Source organism: Ichthyophthirius multifiliis (assembly GCF_000220395.1).
Source record: "Ichthyophthirius multifiliis unplaced genomic scaffold scaff_1120509251185, whole genome shotgun sequence".
NCBI lineage: Eukaryota > Ciliophora > Oligohymenophorea > Hymenostomatida > Ichthyophthirius > Ichthyophthirius multifiliis.
This window is the reverse complement of record NW_004086122.1, coordinates 15,430-34,736: the sequence shown is the minus strand read 5'-3', so window position 1 is coordinate 34,736 and position 19,307 is coordinate 15,430. Positions and strand designations below refer to the sequence as shown.

The 19,307-nt window shown below is 15.8% G+C and overlaps 5 protein-coding genes across 5 annotated transcripts, besides 59 other annotated features; 1 reads left to right on the top strand and 4 right to left on the bottom strand. All coding sequences in view use genetic code 6, as the record gives it.

Moving 5' to 3' along the window:
- Positions 1–421: 421 nt before the first annotated feature.
- IMG5_156240 (phosphatidylinositol-4-phosphate 5-kinase, putative) lies at positions 422–850 on the bottom strand (the record flags this gene model as incomplete). Its single annotated transcript, XM_004030594.1, has 1 exon — positions 422–850. A coding segment is annotated over one exon (429 nt), but the record flags the coding sequence as incomplete, so codon positions are not given.
- Positions 851–1,096: 246 nt separating this feature from the next.
- IMG5_156230 (hypothetical protein) lies at positions 1,097–7,463 on the bottom strand (the record flags this gene model as incomplete). Its single annotated transcript, XM_004030593.1, has 14 exons — positions 1,097–1,858; positions 1,912–2,085; positions 2,191–2,388; positions 2,517–2,950; positions 3,051–3,129; positions 3,259–3,741; positions 3,876–4,274; positions 4,318–4,497; positions 4,643–5,233; positions 5,325–5,525; positions 5,598–6,599; positions 6,714–7,082; positions 7,140–7,312; positions 7,391–7,463. 14 exons carry the CDS (start codon positions 7,461–7,463, stop codon positions 1,097–1,099), a joined length of 5,118 nt encoding a protein of 1,705 aa, XP_004030641.1.
- Positions 1,213–1,254: a microsatellite.
- Positions 2,424–2,484: a microsatellite.
- Positions 2,433–2,506: a microsatellite.
- Positions 2,962–3,044: a microsatellite.
- Positions 3,394–3,460: a microsatellite.
- Positions 3,748–3,866: a microsatellite.
- Positions 4,519–4,637: a microsatellite.
- Positions 4,526–4,607: a microsatellite.
- Positions 4,586–4,637: a microsatellite.
- Positions 5,073–5,137: a microsatellite.
- Positions 5,240–5,314: a microsatellite.
- Positions 5,241–5,321: a microsatellite.
- Positions 6,603–6,673: a microsatellite.
- Positions 6,604–6,661: a microsatellite.
- Positions 6,606–6,661: a microsatellite.
- Positions 7,314–7,380: a microsatellite.
- Positions 7,323–7,361: a microsatellite.
- Positions 7,464–7,556: 93 nt separating the features above from the next.
- Positions 7,557–7,593: a microsatellite.
- Positions 7,559–7,593: a microsatellite.
- A 115-nt stretch (positions 7,594–7,708) lies between these two features.
- Positions 7,709–7,759: a microsatellite.
- A 1,166-nt stretch (positions 7,760–8,925) lies between these two features.
- Positions 8,926–8,969: a microsatellite.
- A 176-nt stretch (positions 8,970–9,145) lies between these two features.
- Positions 9,146–9,197: a microsatellite.
- Positions 9,190–9,226: a microsatellite.
- Positions 9,227–9,430: 204 nt separating this feature from the next.
- Positions 9,431–9,487: a microsatellite.
- Positions 9,488–9,531: 44 nt separating this feature from the next.
- Positions 9,532–9,725: a microsatellite.
- Positions 9,539–9,650: a microsatellite.
- Positions 9,539–9,736: a microsatellite.
- Positions 9,542–9,691: a microsatellite.
- Positions 9,557–9,725: a microsatellite.
- Positions 9,591–9,725: a microsatellite.
- A 1,707-nt stretch (positions 9,737–11,443) lies between the features above and the next one.
- Positions 11,444–11,486: a microsatellite.
- Positions 11,445–11,486: a microsatellite.
- Positions 11,487–11,568: 82 nt separating this feature from the next.
- On the bottom strand, positions 11,569–12,263 carry IMG5_156220 (hypothetical protein). Its single transcript, XM_004030592.1, has 4 exons — positions 12,215–12,263; positions 11,970–12,149; positions 11,759–11,845; positions 11,569–11,701 (listed from the first exon to the last, which is right to left on the bottom strand). Exons 2-4 carry the CDS (start codon positions 12,116–12,118, stop codon positions 11,596–11,598), a joined length of 342 nt encoding a protein of 113 aa, XP_004030640.1. The 5' UTR covers positions 12,119–12,149; positions 12,215–12,263; the 3' UTR covers positions 11,569–11,595.
- Positions 11,864–11,936: a microsatellite.
- Positions 11,897–11,973: a microsatellite.
- Positions 12,180–12,227: a microsatellite.
- Positions 12,264–12,314: 51 nt separating the features above from the next.
- Positions 12,315–12,354: a microsatellite.
- A 706-nt stretch (positions 12,355–13,060) lies between these two features.
- Positions 13,061–13,110: a microsatellite.
- A 938-nt stretch (positions 13,111–14,048) lies between these two features.
- Positions 14,049–14,117: a microsatellite.
- Positions 14,065–14,139: a microsatellite.
- Positions 14,140–14,188: 49 nt separating this feature from the next.
- Positions 14,189–14,266: a microsatellite.
- A 356-nt stretch (positions 14,267–14,622) lies between these two features.
- Positions 14,623–14,686: a microsatellite.
- Positions 14,687–15,246: 560 nt separating this feature from the next.
- Positions 15,247–15,285: a microsatellite.
- Positions 15,273–17,109, bottom strand: IMG5_156210 (kinesin motor domain protein; the record flags this gene model as incomplete). The annotated part of the gene is made up of 6 exons (XM_004030591.1): positions 15,273–15,477; positions 15,538–15,671; positions 15,721–15,775; positions 15,824–15,970; positions 16,062–16,503; positions 16,887–17,109. The coding sequence occupies 6 exons, from the start codon at positions 17,107–17,109 to the stop codon at positions 15,273–15,275; spliced, it is 1,206 nt and encodes a 401-aa protein (XP_004030639.1).
- Positions 15,639–15,701: a microsatellite.
- Positions 15,958–16,012: a microsatellite.
- Positions 15,973–16,058: a microsatellite.
- Positions 15,979–16,052: a microsatellite.
- Positions 15,982–16,046: a microsatellite.
- Positions 16,003–16,047: a microsatellite.
- Positions 16,035–16,060: a microsatellite.
- Positions 17,110–17,217: 108 nt separating the features above from the next.
- Positions 17,218–17,271: a microsatellite.
- Positions 17,218–17,272: a microsatellite.
- Positions 17,249–17,300: a microsatellite.
- Positions 17,301–17,562: 262 nt separating this feature from the next.
- On the top strand, positions 17,563–18,936 carry IMG5_156200 (hypothetical protein; the record flags this gene model as incomplete). Its single annotated transcript, XM_004030590.1, has 3 exons — positions 17,563–17,887; positions 18,187–18,670; positions 18,777–18,936. The coding sequence occupies 3 exons, from the start codon at positions 17,563–17,565 to the stop codon at positions 18,934–18,936; spliced, it is 969 nt and encodes a 322-aa protein (XP_004030638.1).
- Positions 17,903–17,981: a microsatellite.
- Positions 17,903–17,983: a microsatellite.
- Positions 17,936–17,984: a microsatellite.
- Positions 17,973–18,061: a microsatellite.
- Positions 18,679–18,763: a microsatellite.
- Positions 18,686–18,760: a microsatellite.
- Positions 18,937–18,982: 46 nt separating the features above from the next.
- Positions 18,983–19,023: a microsatellite.
- Between the last annotated feature and the right edge of the window lie 284 nt (positions 19,024–19,307).

Here is a 19,307-nt window from a genome sequence, read left to right as displayed (position 1 = left end):
TATATACAAATTCTCCTGTAAAAACTCCTATAGCTTAATTATTTTTCTAAAGAACAAATCTACATGGCCCATGTTTATTATTAAAAGCAAACTATCCTTCATAATAATTGAAGTTTTCTTTGATTTAATTATCATAATGTATAATTTTCCCCATTCCATTCACATAATTATCTTTGAAAAATCCTTCCACGACAATATTTTCTTCATTATTTTTATATTTACCATTCCCATTAAATTTCCCTTACAAAAACTCCCCTTCGTATTCTTCTTTATCATTAATTTTCAGAAAGCCCTTCCCTTCTTTTAGATCATTTACAAAAAATCCCTTATAGATACTCCCATTTGAATAAATATATTCACCAAATCCTTATTTTTAATCATTTTTAAATTCACCTTTATAAAAATCTCCATTTTTGAATTTTATTTAACCTTTCCCATTTTTCTTCGAGTCCTAAAATTCTCCTTCATATACATAATCTTTTCCTATAAAAATTCCTTTCCCATTCATTTTTCCAAACTTAAATTCGCCTGTATAATTAATACCGCTTTTTTTAAATGCAATTTTTCCTTATCCATGAAATTTATCATTTTTAAATTCACCTTCATATATTATATTTTCATCCATTAAAACACCCTTACCTTATTTTAAATTGTTCTATAATTCCCCTGAATATCTACTTCCGCTTGTATATTCAACTGTGCAATATCCATTTGCTTTATTTTCGGAAAAAACGCCATTTATTTTAAATTAAGGTGTTATTAAAAGCCCTTGGCCATTAAATTTGTTATCTTTAAATAATCCAGTATATTTGGAACCGTTTTTATAAGTGTATGTACCTTAGCCTTACATTTTAAATGTTTATTAATCGAATTCGCCATTATATTAATCACCGTTTTAAAATTACATGATAGTTTTTAATATTTATATATTATTAATTCAATTAAATATTATTTTTTAATAAATAAAATTTAAAAATAAATAGATGAAGTTTAAAAAAATACGTAAAAATAAAAAAATATAAAAAATGAAATATAAATGTAATATAATATCTTTAATTTATTATATAGATAATATGTATTTTAATATAAAAAATTATCAATTTTAAAAATATTTAAATCTTTCTATAGAAAGTGTATTATTGACCGAAAACTAAGATTCATCAAAAAGTTTATGGGAATTATTCAAAAATTAACTTTTATTTACTTATTCAAATTATTATTATTATTATTATTATTATTATATTTATTATTATTTGAGCATTGTTTTACTCTATTTCTATAAATACATTTATTATTATTATTCATAAAACTCATTATCTTAAATGTCATATATATTTTAACTCATTTATTATTACTATTATTATTTTAAATTATCATAATTATAATCATTATCTTATTACTAAAATCCACTTTAAGCATTAATAAATAGACTATTTTCTTACAAAACCTGATTTTTACTTTATATTGAATTTCCAGAAATCGGACTTAATTAAGAAGTATTTGTTCCTATTCTTTTTAAATTATTATTTTTGCTTGTACTTAAAATTTGATTATTTTAATTTAAATTTCCATTTACATTTACAGATTTTCTTGATAATCGTGATTCATTTTTTAGTTTTTCGTTTTCCCTTAGTACTATATCTCTTTTTTTTTCTAATTTTTCAATTTATTCTTGACATTCATTTTTTTAAATTAATAAATGATCTCTATCTAAATTCCATTTCGCTCTTTCTTTTTCATGTTCGAATATTAAATTACTTCTTTTTTGTTCAGATTCTTTATATTTTTATTTAATTTCATTAATTTTTTATTTAAAGTTATCTTTTTCATAATCTAATTGTTTTTAATATTCAAAATTCTATATATATATTTAAATTATATATTATAAATAGAAGAAAAAAAAAAAATAACTACTTTTTATTCTTTTTCTGTTTTTAATTATTCGATTTCTTATAAAAGCCTTTTTTCATTTTCTATATATTCTTACATTTTTTTTTCAATCATTAATTAATTTCCTAATTTTCCATGTTTTTCAAACATTTAACTTTCTTTTAATTATTTTAATTCTTTATTTAATTTCCTTATCTATAAAATAAATAAATAAGTTTTAAATAAAATGAATTTATATTTATATTTATTATTATTATTTTTATTAAAAAAAAGATTTTTAATTTTTTTTTTAATACAGACTTTGTCTTCATAATCTTAAACAATAATTAAATGGTTATCATTTTAATCATTAATTTAATTTTAGTATTTTTTTTCAATAGAAACTAGTAATTCATTCAAATTATTAGAATTTTCATCTTTTTCATTATTCCTTGCTTTTTATAAATGAATTAAAGTCATTTCAAATTTTTTAAGAGCATCAACTAAATCTTATTTAGCCTAAAAAATATATATATATGAATAAATAAAAAAATTATATATAAATATATATATATATATATATATATATATATATTATATTTATTAATATATATAGTACTATATTTAATTTTTATATTTAAAATTACTTATTCTTTTTATTATTCTAAAAAAGTAAATTTTCCTTCCCATAAAGCCTTATCTCTTTCATAATTAGTTATTATTTCATTTTTATCTTATTCCAATTATAGATTAATTTATTTATATTTATCAGCCTCAATTTGTAATTATTTTTTTTCTATGGATAGTTATTCTTTTAATTAAAACATTTGCATTGCATAATTTTAATTTCCTGATTATTATTTTAGGTCTTATTCAGATTTTTTCTATTCTAATATTGCCAATTTTTCTTAATATATTAACTTCTCTTTCTCCATTTAAGAAAGTTGTTTATTATATGTTCCTTCGATTTCTTTTAAGGTTTTTCTAACTTTTTCGTATTTTTCTTCCATTTAGTTTTTCTATTATTATAATGAAAATGTTTTATCATTTAGTTCTTAATTCATTTCGCTTTTTAAAAGTTCTATTTAATTAATATATATATATATATATATATATATATATATATATATATATATATATATATATATATATATATATATATATATATATATATAAAATACTTAATTTTTCTTCATAATTAACTGTAATTATTTAATTTTATCTTAATAAATCTTCATTTTTTTTGGTTAAAAAATCGTTCTATTTAAAATAAAAAATAAACATAATAATTTAATAAAAATATGAATATTCATATATATAAGTTAATAAATAAAATTAAATAAAAAATAAAAAATATCTATAAAATGAAATTTTTATAAATAAAAAAACTCTTTAATTAGATAAAGCAATTTCTTTCGAAAATTCAATTTTTTAAGATACAAATTCTTCATTTTATTAATCATATTTATGTTTTAATTCTTCTAATTAATTTTAGAGCTAATTTCTTTAATTAGAAATTTCCTATTTTAATTAAATTACACTTTATTCTTTTTTTTTTAATTATAATTCAATATTTTCTTTTTTTTATTAAACAGAAATAAATTCTTTTTCTTTATTTTACAATTATTGGCTTATATTATCATTTTTTTACATTAAATTTTTCCTCTCTTTGTTGAAGTTATTTACATATTATTCAAGTGTACTATTATTATTTTATTAAATACTAATAAGACTTTCTTTTGTTTCTTTTATGTATTTTTCTAAAGTTTCTATTGACTATTATTTTAAAGCTAATTCGTGTTCATATTATTAAACTAAATCATGGTATTATTATTCTTATTGACTTAAATCTTATTTAAGGTTTTCTATTTCCTTATTTATATATATAAATGTATATATACTAATATTTATTATATATATATATATATATATATATATATATATATATATATATATATATATATATATATATATATATATATATATATATATATATAAAATATCACTTCTTCATAGTTAGATTAATATTCTCTTATTTATTCTTAATATTCATCATATGCTTATTAATGCTTTTTATCTTATTTTTCTTTTTCTTCTTGTATTCTTTTTTCTAATGTTTCTCTTTCTAAATTGTATATATTTTTTAATTAAAGTAAGTTTTCTTCTGATTTTTATTATGATTCTCGAATTTCTTTAACAGCATTTAATTTTATTTCCTCAGTTTCATCTTCTAATTATCTTATTTTAGAAAAATATTTCTCTTCGTTTTCTTTTATTATTGTATTTCTTTCGTTTTCTAATATTTAATTTCTTTATTATAGTTTTTCTATTTAATTTTATGACTATAAATTTTTATCCTTTAATTATTCAAGTACTTTTTAAAGATCAGCACTTTCAAATTTTAACTATAATTTTATTTTGATATTAAATATTTATATATATATATACCTTTATTTCTAAGTCATTATTTTTTTCATTTAATTATTCAATTTATTAAATATATCGTTTTCTAGCTTTTTCGAAATCGTTTTCTAAAGCTTTTATTTCTTTATTATGGTTTTCTTTTAATTCTTATAATTACTTATTATCAAATTTACCTTAGCAATCTAAACTGGAAGATTCTAAAGCCTATATTTTGTATATATTAAAATATATGTAAATATAGATATATAAATATAAATATAAATATAAATATAAATATAAATATAAATATAAATATATATATATATATAAATATATTTATATATATAATATTTTATATTTATATAATTACTTTCATTATTGACTCATGTGCTTTTTTATTTTCTTCTAATTATTATTTAGTTTCTTCAAATTGCATTTATAAGAATTCATATTTTTATTAATATAGAGCTTTTTCTTTTTAGAAATTATTTTTAAAATTTATTAATGTCTCTTCTTTTTCTTTAATAAGTTCTTCAAAATAAATTACTTTTTCTTAAAGTTCAAAGTTATTTTTATTTATATCATTTTAAATATACTATTATTATTATTCATCGTATTTTCTCATTTCTCTTATTTAAAATTATAATTAATGTATAGATGTATTTGATTCTTCCAATAATTAAGTAAGATTATTCTCATTAATTTCAAATTTTTTTTTTTCTTGTTCATATCTTAATTATTTTTAGTTTATTTCGGCATCCTATTCTGATATTTTTTCTTATTACTCATACAATTTTATATTTAAGTTTTTAATTTAATGTTCATATTTTTAATTTAAATCTTTAATTTATTAATTAGAATCTTTTATTATATTTTTAAAATTATTTTATTATTCTTTTTCTTTTTTATTCATTTCTTCTATTTATTTTTCATAATAGGTTAATTTTTAATTTAATAAGGCCTATTATTATATAAATAAATATATATATATATATATATATATATATATTATAATAAATATTTATATTAATATATATATTTAAATATATTACCTTATCTTTTTCATACTCAGATTGTGTTAACTTTTTAGTCCTTTCAGATTCATTTAATTCTTCTTGTAATATTATAATTTTTTATTTCTATTCATTTATTATCTTTTAGAATTCTTATATTTATTTTTTAATATTTTCATTTAATTCCTAATCAAATTATTCTTTTTCTATTTTCAATTAATTTATTTCATCTCTATATATCTATTTATTTAAAAAAATACAAATTTATACATATATTTCATTTATATAATAAAATATTATTATATATTATACTTATTCTTTAGTCTATAAATTAATCTTGTCTTATTCTAATATATTTATTTATTACTAATATGTTGAACTTTCTAAATTAAGTTTATATTTTAATTCAGTTATTTCCATTTCTTATTTTTTCTATATTTCATTTTTCAATAACAATTATATTTAATTTTCATGATTATTATGTTTAATGAAATAAATAGCACCTTCATTAGCTGCTTTATTTAAAAACTCATAAATAATATACATATAATTGGCACATTTAGGTGCATTATCTACTAAATACTATAAAAAAAGTCCTAAATCATTTTAAAACTCCCCAAAATATTAATACTCATTCATTTTCATTTTCCTTTCAATACTCTAGAACTCATTAAAGATAAACTAATTGCAATTTTTCTGACCAATCTTTTCATTTTCTGCTTCTAGAGTTATCTATTTTCCTTTAACTCTTTTAATGACCTCATTTTTGAATTTTTTCTATAAATCCTTATCACCAACAGCTATTTTTTTGAATTCTTCTAAGGCCTTTCCTTTTGCTTTTTTAAGTAAAAACTTTAAATCCTAAAAATTTAAAGGCAACATAATTTCTTCCTAAATGAATTACTCATAGACTTGAAAAGCCTTAATTTATCCCTTATAACATTCATTTTAGCATATATAAATCCAGGCATTTTCTACATTAGGGATAGCTCCATTATTAATTGCATTTACGTAACTTTTAATTAATACAGTGTACATTTCTCCATTTAAAGTTTTCCCTTTTAATGTTTTTGCTTTCATTTCTGTCATTATTTGTTCTCTTAAATTCAAAATTTATTCGTAAAATTCAATTCTAAGGTCATTAAATGATAATTTATCTAAATTTTAAAGATTTTCTTCATTAGTTAATGGCCTTACTAAGGTTTAACAGAATCTTTTTTTAAAAAAAGTTGATAAGAGTCTCCTTATACGATTTTTTTATTCTATATTATCAGAAAATCCTTTCTAATGTTAAAGAGCTAATTCTAAATATTCCTTTATATATATAAATATAAATATATATATATATAAATATATATTTATAATTAGATATATATTTATTTATATATTTAGATTTTTAAATATATTTTTTTTCAAAATTATTTATACTTATGATGTAATCTTTTCTCCTTCTGTATTTATTAATTGTAATGAAAAATCCCTTACTACCCAAAAAAAACATGGTAAATATTAAGAATAATCTTCGAAGTCTACTTCATCATTTTACCCACTTTTTATATGTATATTTTTTGTCAAATTTACTATTAAGGATAAATTCTGAATTGCATTTTCATCAATTGAGCCTATAGAATTGTATATAAAACATGAACTTAATAATATAGTTAGTGCAAATATTCTAGAATCATGAGTAGAGTCTTCGTCTAAAGCTCCTATTCCTTCCGAATCTATTATTAATATATATATATTTTCTCCTTCTTCATTTTGATATATTAATGGTGTTCCCCATATCCATAATCCCTATTTTAATTTATAATATATATATAAAAATATATTTTTCATAAATAATTTTTTTACTTTTGTACAAGGATTAACTGTTGGGCCAACACCGAAACCATCTGATCTTTACAAAAGCATTTAATTTAATAAATAAGACTTTCCTGTACGATACATTCCGGCTACTCCTATTACACCTATAGGACCTGGTACTTATTATATGAATTCTATTGCTTCATCATTTAATTAATAACCTTTTTTATATATTTTTATTTTAATTATTTTTTGTTAATTATTATTATTATTTTTTTATATATTTTTTAGGTAATTACATTAATCGCTTGTATTATATATTATTAATGGTATCGCTTCTTCTTTATATTATGGTTATTTTGAAGTTTACATTTTTATTATTTTTGATTTTGGATTATTTTATTTTTTAAATTTACTTTTGTTTTTATTATAGATTTTTTTTTTTTAAAAAAAAAAAATAATCAATTTTTTTTTTTTTTATTTTTTTTTTTTATTTTTTTTTAAAAAAAATGTATTAATTTTTTATAATAATTATTAATTATTTTTATTTTTTTAAATAAATAAAAATATAATATTAAAAAAAAACTATTTTTTAACAATAAAAAAATAACACAATAAAATAATTTTTAAAGATTATAATAAATAAATTTATAAACATATTAATAAATTTTTTATAATAATATCAATTTTTCTAAAAAATTTAATAAAAATAATATTATTAATTATAATTTAATATAATATAATATATATATTAATTAGTATTTTATTTATAAAAAAAAAATATATAATTTAATTATATTGAATGTAAATTATTTACTTATAAAATATTGCTTAAATATTTGTAAAGAATAATCTTGTTATAAGAAATTAAAAGTTTTATTTGCTAATTTTAGTTTTTTAAATTAATAATAATATATAAATCCAATTTATTGTTTAGTTTATAAACTAATATATTTAATTTTTCAAGAGTTTATTAAATGTTTTTAAAACAATTAAAATCATATAATATAAAATAAAACATAAAAAAAAATCTAATAAAATATATGATAATATCAAATAAATAGAAAAATAATGTCTATATAAACAATAAAATAAATTAAGTATGTAAAACAAATAAAATTAATATAAAAAGATTAAAAGTATAATATATTATAATTATAAAAAAAGAAACATTAAATTATTATTTAATATTATTTTATAAAAAAAACATTTTATTATTTAATTTATCATATCAAAGATTAAGATTAGTATTTAAAAAAAAAACTACTTTTATTTCTTAATACTAACATAAATCTAAATAAAATTTAGATAAATAGTCAAAAAATTTTTATTTTTTTAATAAAAAGTCTATTTTATGAACTTATAATTTTTTTTGTTTTAAAGTAAATTCATTATATAAGATTTCTAAATTTAAAATAAAATATATTTATATAATTTATAAATTTAAAATACATATTGTAATTAATTAAGACTATTATTAATTTTTTTATTTATAAATATAATATTTAATTTATTTAACTTTAAATATTTTATTCTAAAAAGCTTATTTTATTTTTATCGCTAGTTAATTTATATGTAAATAAAATAATATTTATCTATTAAAATAATAAAAGTTGTTTGTATGTTTTACCATAAAATTCTGATTTTTAATATCTGTTAAATTATTTAAAGAAAAGGTTATTTTTTTTTAATTATATATATTTAAATAGAGCTTAGGAAATTATTTTAAATTCCGTTTTATTTATTTCTTTGAAATTAAATATCCAATTTAAATTCTTAAATTAGATAAGTTTAATTAAGATAATATAAATATATTTTTAATTTCTTATATATAATTAATAATATTAAAATATTTTATATAAATTAAAGTATTATTATTATTCGGTTTTACCAGAAAATATAACAAAAATATAAACATACAATCATAATATATGATTTAATTTGTTTCAAATTTATTATTAAAGTTTTTAATATTAAAATAATAAATTAAATAATTTAAATATTTATTATTTATTTTGAGATAAAATTAAATACTTATAATTTTTTTTTTTTTTATAAAATATTAATAAAAAAAAAATATAATAAAAAATAAAATATCAAAAAAATTGTATTAATAAAAATTTTTAAAAAAAATTAGAATTAAATTATTTATATATTTATAAATAATAGATTATTGGTATAAATTTAATTATAATATATATAATTTATTTTATTTATTAAAATAACTAAAGAAATAAAAATTAAATATAATTAATTAATATTAATATGATAATAAATACAATTATATAAAATTATTTTATTTATAAAATTAGTGATATTATAATTATAACTGATAATTTTTATTATTATTATGATTATTATTATTTTATTATTATTATTATTATTATTATTATTATATACGATTTTTTTATTTTATATACAATATATTTAATATTTTCACTAATATCTTTTTTTATTTTTTAATTTTTTATTTTATTTTTTATATTTTATTTTAGTTTATTTTATTTTAATTTATTTTATTATTTTTATTTATTTTATTTTTTTTTATTTTATTTTTTTATAAATTATTTCATATCTTCTTTTTATTTTATTTTATTTTTTAATATATTTCATATTTTTTTTTTATTTTATTTTTATAAATTATTATTTATAAAATATGTATATATTTCCATTTTATTTTTATATAATATATTTGTAATTTTGTTTATTAATAAGCACTTTAAAATAATTATTAAATTTTTGAATTAAAAATAAAAATTGTTAAATTTTACTTTAGATAATATTAATTTTACTTTAAATATTATATTTTTCGATAAAAATATGTTCTTTATTTATAATATTACTAATATTTAATTATATGCAGTAAAAGTATTAATTAAAATTTAATATTTTTAATTTAAAATATAATAAATACTATTTTTTAATTTATAAATTATATTTTATTTAATTACTTATATATTAAAAGTTTAATTTAAAATTTATTAAAATATTAATATTGATATAAAGTTTTAAAATTAGTAATTCAATAATATTAAAGAGTATATTATATTTCAATGTAACTACTATTTTATATAAATTAAAAAAATGCATAAATATTATTTTGTTTGAATTAATTATAAATATTATTATTTTTATTTTTTTCAAATATTATTTAATAATTAAAACAAAATAAAGAATTTTAAAATAATATTTTATTTTATTTAATCAAAAAAATTATATTCTTTGTTGAAAATAATTTAAAACTTAATAATTCTTATTTTTATAAAGACCAATAAAAACAATAATTTTTAATAAATATTTAATATCCTTTATAAAAAAAAGAAATAAAAAAATCATAAATGAATAGATTATAATCTATTGTAAAATTTTAATATTTTCATCCTAAAACTTCTTTAAATAGATAATTAGCCGGCTTAATTTTAATGTTATTAAGCTCTACATTTTTTTGTATATCTGGAATCCTCTTAAAGTTAATAAAAAACATGTAATTCCTCCACATCCTTCAATACAGAGCTACAATATAATTTATATTAAACTACATAAACATAAGAAAATCCCTTAATATACATTTCGATGCTAAAACATTTAAAGTAGCTAAAGGGCGTATAATAGCAGGTTCTATATGTGATTTTTGTATAATTGGAGCTACCCTAAATTTAAATTTAAGTGATGCTGTTTCTATATAATTAACTTTTCCAATAGTCACTTGTATATTGGCTAGTCTAATATTAGGTGAGAAATTGAATAAAAATATATATATAAGTACTTTTATTAGTTTTTTGGGGATTTTGTTAATTGCTAAACCTACTTTTATTAAAAAAATTTTAGGTTTAGAGTAATAAAATTCATCCTAATTAAAAAATAATTAATAATAGGAAAATTAATTTTTAGGTGTCTTTTTTGCAATTACTTTTAGTTTTTCTTAGTCTTTTATGAATATTTTTACAAGAAAAATACATTAAGAAGCTTAAAATTGCGAAATTACTGTCTTAGTATAATATTAGATATTTTTAACGATTTTATTGTCTACTTTTTTTATTATTTTTAATCAATAAAATATAATATTTTTTGATATTTAGAATTTCATATTTATTTTATTAACAGGCTTTTTTCAATTGTTAGGGTCTTTGTGTGTTGGTTAAGCTTTTATATTAGCAAAAGCTAGTACGGTGGCACCTATTGCTTATATTTAAGTACCTATTTAGGTATTTACAGATATTTTTATCTTTCATAAGAATATTAGTATTTTTAATATTTTTGGGACAGGTCTTATTATATTAGGTAGCCTTAAAATTATTTTTGGATGATAATTATAACATTTTTATTATATAATTTATATAATAAAAAGCATGATTTTTTTATTATTTTTAATTTTTTTATATATATTTATAATTTAATATTATTTATTTCTAAATGTATTCAATATATGTATTTTTTTATTTTATTTTTTTTATTTTTTCGTTTACAAATTATTATTAAAAAAAAAAAAAAAAAAGATTCTATTTCAAAATAAAACTTTTTATTTAATTGTTTCTTCTGAAGGATCTATTTTTTCATAATTTTTATGATAAGAACGATTTTACATGTACTATTATAATTCTTCATATGCCCTAATTATATTTTAAATTTTATATTAATAACAAAATATTTATAAATAAATATTAAACCCAGGTTCATCTAGTAATACCCTAGCTTTAAGCTTCTCATATCTAACTAATTCAGGGTCATATGCAGATTCATTTTCTTCAATCATTCTTTTTTTATAAATAAAATAATATATATATGTATATGTATATAAATATAAATATTTATATATTTATTAATATATCTATTATATCATTTATTTTTATAATTATTTTTATATATATATATATTTACTTTAGATTTCTTAAAACCTAAATTTTATCGATTTATTCCATAATTAAACTTACATCAACTAAAGGATCATTCATTCCATGATCTTTATATTTTTTTAAAATATCGAATTCTTATTTGTCTAATTCTGATGTTAATTAATCTCTAGCCATTTTATCATTGTTTTCTTTTAATCTTAAATATCTATTTTTTTATAATATATATATATATATATATTTTCTGAATATTTAATATTTTTATTTAATTACTATTTAATATTTTCGAAATTTTTGATTGATTTTGCTATATATCCATTACTTAAATTTGTTTAACTTAAATATCCTAAACTTCTTTATACTGCTTGGCTTATTTTTATTAATTTTGATTTTTTAATTTATTTTGTTTTTTTTTTTCTTTTACTTTTATAATTAATTATTCAATTTGAAAATATAATTTCTTAAAGCCATATTTATTTTTTATTTTTATATATATATATATATATATTTTATTTTTTTCCTTTAAAAAAAAATAATAATATTTCATATAACAAAATGTTTAAAAAAAATATATATTATTATTTATTTATATAAATTTAAAAAAGATAAAAATTTTTTATTTAATTAAAAAAAAAAAATGTTAGAATAAAAATTAAATTTATACGAAAAAAAAATATAATCACTCTAAAATAAACTTGAAAATATTCAAAAAAATAAAAAACTTTTAAATAAAAAAAGCTTTTCAGAATCTGAATCATAAATAAAATCAGAAAAAGAAAAAATATAAAAACTAGAAGATGAAATCTCTTAAAAAAACTAAAAAATTATTCTTTATTAGTAAGAAATTGACATTTTAGAAAATCAAATAGAATAAATATTTAAATATAGTTTAAAAAAAGAGGAAATTTTTAATGAATAAGTGCAATATTTTAAGGATATTTAAAAAAAAATATTGAAAAAATATAAATGTAAGACCAAAATTCTAAAAAATTATATTTTTTGGAAAAGGAAAATATTTTAAAAAATTCCGAAATTATTTAATTGGAAGAATTTATTGAAAAAAACCGAAAAAAAATTAAGAAAATTAATTTATTTTTTAAAATTTTTTGTAAAAAAGTTAAGAAAATTTACATTTTTTATAAAAAAAGAAAATTAGATATTTTCATAAATAGAATCTTTTTGGAAAAATAATAAAATTTTTTACAAAAAGAAATACCTAAAGAAGTATTTTTTGAAGAAAAAATACTTTTTAAGATAATTAGACTATTTTTTGGAAAAAAATTAATAACTTAATTAATAATTAGCACAATATGAATAATAAATTATTTAAATTTTAAAAGAAAAAGAATCTTAAGTGAATAATTTGGAACAAGAAGTAAAAAATTGTAAAAAAAAATGCGATTTTATATAGAAAAAATACAGTAAATTATAAGAGAAATAGGAAAGAATATAAAAATAAATTCAAGAAGAGGCTAATGAAGATAATTATAAGGAAAAATATATATATGAGAGGGAAAAAAGATAAAAACTAGAAGAAAAAATATAGATAATTACTAAGGAAATGTAAAAAAAAGGCCCTATATTAAAAGATTTAAACTAGAAATTTTATGAACTAAATATATAATATTCATATATGGAAAACAAATTATAAAAGTTGAATTTTTTAGAAGAAAATGAGAGAAAAAATATTAAATAAATGGATGAAAAAAATAAGGAAATTTAGTAATTTTAAGGAGATATTAAAAATTTGGCTTTATAAATTTAACATTTACTTAAAGTAAATTAAAAATTTAAAGAAAAAATATAATTAAGATTAGGAAGGGATTAACTATAAAATATTATTAATGAAATTAAAAGCGATTTAAAATAAAATAATTAAAACTTTTAATTAAATTAGTTTTATAATGATATTGATGAAATTATTTAAATGAATTAAAATTTAACTAAAAAATTAAGAGAAAGTTTAACATAAAAATGATTTTTTTTTATTTTAAATTATAAAATATAATATTAACTAAATTATATATTTTTTTTTTAATTTTTTCAAAAAAATATTGTTATTGTTATTAGTTTATAAATATAATTTATTTCTATGTAAAAAAATAATTATAGATATAAATCTGTATATATATAAATATATATTTATATATATATATATATATATATATATATATATTAATATATTATATTATTTATATTAATAAAAATAGAAAAGTTAAAAATTATAAATATAGATAAGAATTATAGTTTTATAATATATAAATTTTTTATAAATATATTTAATTATTATATATTTATATTATATTTTAAATATATAATATTTTTTTTTTTTGAATCATATATCTTCTTTGTTTTTCTTTATTATATATTTTTAATGATCTTTTTTCTTATTTTTGATTTTTGCTTATATATCTATATTTTAATTATTATTATTTACATTTATTATAAACTAACTTTTTTTAATTATCTGTTTTTTAATATTTTTATAATAATAAATAATATATACTTTTTTTTACTTATACTTTTCTATATTTTAAATTAATGTAGTATATATTTTTAATTTTTATTATACAATTTAATTAAATTATTAAATATAATTATCAATTTCATATTCCTATATATCTTCTTTTTAATATTCATTTAATAAATTACTTTCCAAAGCTAATAAATTAGCATCTTCCTATAAATATATATATATATATATATATATATATATATATATATATATAAATATTATATATATATTTTACTTTTATAGATTATAAATGCTAAGCAAATAATTCAATTTGTTTTTCTCTAGCATAATCTTTTTATTATTAACTTTAATTATTTTGATTATTATAAGATTCAGTTTTTATATTGAGATCTTATACAATAATTACATTTTTATCTTTGTTAATATTTATAATATCATCCTCAATTGTAATATTATTTTAATTTTTTTACTATAAAATTAATTGATTACTATCATTTTATTTTTTTATTTTGTCATTATTTATATTGCTACTATTGTTTAAATTTTCATTTCCTAATTAATTTTTATTATAATTATTATTAACTTTATACAAATTATTAGTATTTTATTATTATTTTTTAAAAAGTTTATTGTATTATTATTAATTTTATTTATTGATGACTAAAGGATTATTTTCTACTGAATAAAGTCTCGCATCATATTATTTATATTCTTCACACCCAACAATTATTTCATTGATTTTTTTTTATTAACTTTCTTCTTCCATATATTTAACAATAACATTCTTATTCGAATCAGTTTCTTTTAATCTATCAGCATATCTAAATATATATATATAATAATAATAATATAAAATCATATATATAAATACCTTAATGTATTTAAAGTATGATCTGCTGAAGAACTACCAGGTAAAATACATGCAAACATAATAATTTTTGAATTTTAACTTTTACTTTAAAAAGAGTCTCTTAATACTAATGTTAATTTTGAACCTCTAAATGGTACATGAGTTGCATTTCCATCCATAGCTCTAATACATTCTTTTAATGCTAATAAACTTTATATTTTTTTTATTTTTTTTAATATAATTAATTACAAATTATATATTTATTTTTACCTTTTGTTTATTTCAGCTCCTTCTTATTTTCTTTATTTAGAATTTCCTTAACAATCCTAAGCTCTTTCACTTCCAGCTAAATCAACCATTATTAATTTTCCTTTCATTTAGTTTTATTAGTTTTTTATTTAAATCTTTATTTTTATTTTCATTTAATTTTTATTATATTATAAATAAAAATACCGAACATATTGCATGAGAACGAGATGATTCCGAATTTGCTTCTGTTGAATGTGTACTTTAATAATTAATTTTATTCTTAAAAATATAATTTTATATATAATACGTTCTATTATTAGCAGCTTAAGAAAATAATTATTCAACATCATATTAATTATTTACTTGAAATTCCATTAAATTTTATATTTAAATATTATTATTTTTATCTTCTAAAATTTAAAGTTGATTTCTATCATTTAGTAAATCAAAACATCTAAAAAAAAAAAAATAAACAAAAAATTTAAAAAAAAAAAAAATTTTTAAAAAAAAAAATTATTTAAAAAAAAAAATAAAAAAAAAAATACTTTCCTCCATATATTTCAAAATAATTAATAAAAACATTTACATCTTTTGGTTTTTAATTAAAAATATCAAATATATAATGCCCTTATAAACCTTTCATAGTAAAGGTTTTCCCGCTTCCTGTTTATCCATATGCAAAGCATGTCACCACCCCATCTTTGAATATAGAATCAATAATTGGTTATAGACTATATTTATAAATATCATCAGTAGATTCTTATTCAGAAAAAGTATTATCAAATTAAAAATCATGATTTTCGACAAATTTTGTTATCCCATCTACTTTATATTTTGGCTCATGAATCCTAATGATTGGATTTGAACATGAAATTGCATCTATTTCGCCATCTTCTTGCTCTTTTAAGAATATTGGACGCTTTCTGACTATTACAGATAGACGGGTTTGTTATATGTATTGATGTGGTAAAGAATTGCATAAACGTTCTTTATGGTTTAATTAAAATTTCAAATATCTAAGTCTACGTTTATAGTAAGCTTTTCCCGCTTCCTGTTTATCCATATGCAAAGCATGTCACCACCCCATCTTTGAATATAGAATCAATAATTGGTTATAGACTATATTTATAATATCATCAGTAGATTCTTATTCAGAAAAGTATTATCAAATTAAAAATCATGATTTTCGACAAATTTTGTTATCCCATCTACTTTATATTTTGGCTCATGAATCCTAATGATTGGATTTGAACATGAAATTGCATCTATTTCGCCATCTTCTTGCTCTTTTAAGAATATTGGACGCTTTCTGACTATTACAGATAGACGGGTTTGTTATATGTATTGATGTGGTAAAGAATTGCATAAACGTTCTTTATTTATTAATATTTCGAAGTCTAAGTCTACGTTTTTATTACTTTCTTTGTTTTATTACTCCCTTTCGATTTTTTCGAGTTTTAGTTAGTTCATTTTTTCTCTACGTTCGATTCTGTTTTGTTCGATTTTTAAAAGGTTTTGAGAGATTTTACTTATTTTTTATTTTTAAAACTTTCTGTCTTCTTATTCCTCTGTTTCTAATCTTTATATGTTCATGTTTTTTGTTTTGTTTTTGTTTTTTTGTTTTTTTAAACTATTATTTCGTTTATAAATATATTTTTTATTTAGTTGATTTTAATCTTTTATTTTTTTTTTTATTTTTTTAAAAAATTTAATTAAAAAAAAAATGTTTAAAAAAAAAATTAATATAAAAAAAAAAATTATTTATATATAAAAACATTACTTATGTCAATCTATTTTTTTATATAATCTTATAAAAAAATATATCTTTTATTAAATTGTAATTTTTTATTTATTAAATAATAAAAAATATTAAACCTTTAAAAATTAATTTATTATTAATAATAAATGAAAAGAATAATGTAATTAAATAAACAAATACAGTCATGTTTTTGTTCTAAAACAGATTCTGTTTTATTTACTGAAAAAAAAAAATTCATAAAAGTAGAATTAAATAAACCCAAAGCATTAAATGCATTAGACTTACAAATGATAAGAAGTATTTAGAATAAAATCGAAGAATGGACAAATAAAAATATTAAAGCTGTATGGATATAAGGTACTGGAGGTAAGGCTTTTTGCGCAGGAGGAGATATTCGTTCTTTGTATGATGCTAAAATATAAGGGGATATTTAAATATAAAAAATCTTAGTAGATTTTTTCAAAGAGGAATTTACTTTAGATTATTCATTGGCAGTAATGAAACCTACATAAATTTCAGTAATGGATGGTATAGTAATGGGTGGAGGAGTGGGTATATCAGTTCATTCACCAATTAAAATAGCTACTGAAAATTCTGTATTTGCAATGCCTGGTAAATCTATTTAAGATATATATAATAAATTAAATATACATATTAAAAATATATAAATATATAAATATAATAAATATATAAATATATATATATATATTATCTTTTTATTTTATATTTATAAATACTTTATATTATACATTTTTATATTAAATATATATATATTCTATTTTTTTAATGTTTTTTTTTTATATAATTATTTTTTTTTAAAGTATGTTAAAGTATATAAAGTAAAAGTTTATTTTCTTATATATTTTATTTAACTTTTATTAAATAAAAAATATATATATATATATATTTAGAAGCAAAAATAGGATTTTTTACAGATGTTGGAGGTGGTTTTTTCCTTTCTAAATTAAGAAATAATATAGGACTTTATTTAGGCCTAAGTGGCGCTCGTTTAAAAGGAAAAGAATTAGTCTCATGTGGAATTGCTAATTTTTTTGTATAGAGTAAAGATTTAGAAAATTTAGAAAAGGAAGTTTCTGAAAATTTAAATGATAATACTTCAACTGAAGATATTAAATAAATAGTAAAAAAATATAGTTTAGATGTAGAAAAAATAATTTAGAATGAATTTGAAATAAAAACATTATTTTAAGGAAACACTTTGTAAAATATAATTAATAATATTAAATAATCAGATAGTGAATTTGCTAAATAAACACTAAAAAACTTATAATAATAAAATGCTATTTCTTTAAGAATTATTTTCGAATAAATATCAAGAGGAGCAAAAATGAGTTTAAAAGAAAATTTAATTTAAGATTTTGCTTTAAGTTAAAGGTTACATATTATAATTATATATTATAATTATATATTTATATATATATATATATATATATTATATATATATATATATATATATATATATATTATTTTATTTTATTAGTTTTTTGAAAGGAAATGACTTTTTCGAAGGTATTAGAACTGTTTTGATTGATAGAAATGATTAGCCTAAATGGACTTATTAGTCACCTTTTGACGTTCCATAATCTTTAATTGATGATTATTTCTAACCACTTCCTCCTCAATTATAATTATAATTATGATAAAATTTAATCATTTTTAATTTATTTAAAATGAATGAATGATTTATTTTTATTAAATATTTTTTTATTTAATTATTTTTATATTTATTTTAATAAAAATTTAAGAATATCTTATTTACATTAATTTTATAATAATTTTTTTATTTTCATTTAAATCTTTTTATATCTTTAAGTAAAGATTCTACTAGTTTATCGTTCTTATTATTTTTAAATATATTTAGATATATATCTAAATGATTATTATCTTAAGGATTTATATTTTATACTTACCATTGAGGATATTATTATTAAGGTAATATTGAATTAACAATTTATTGAGGATTATTTTAATTATAAAAAAATGGTTATGGATAATAAGGTTATTATTATTA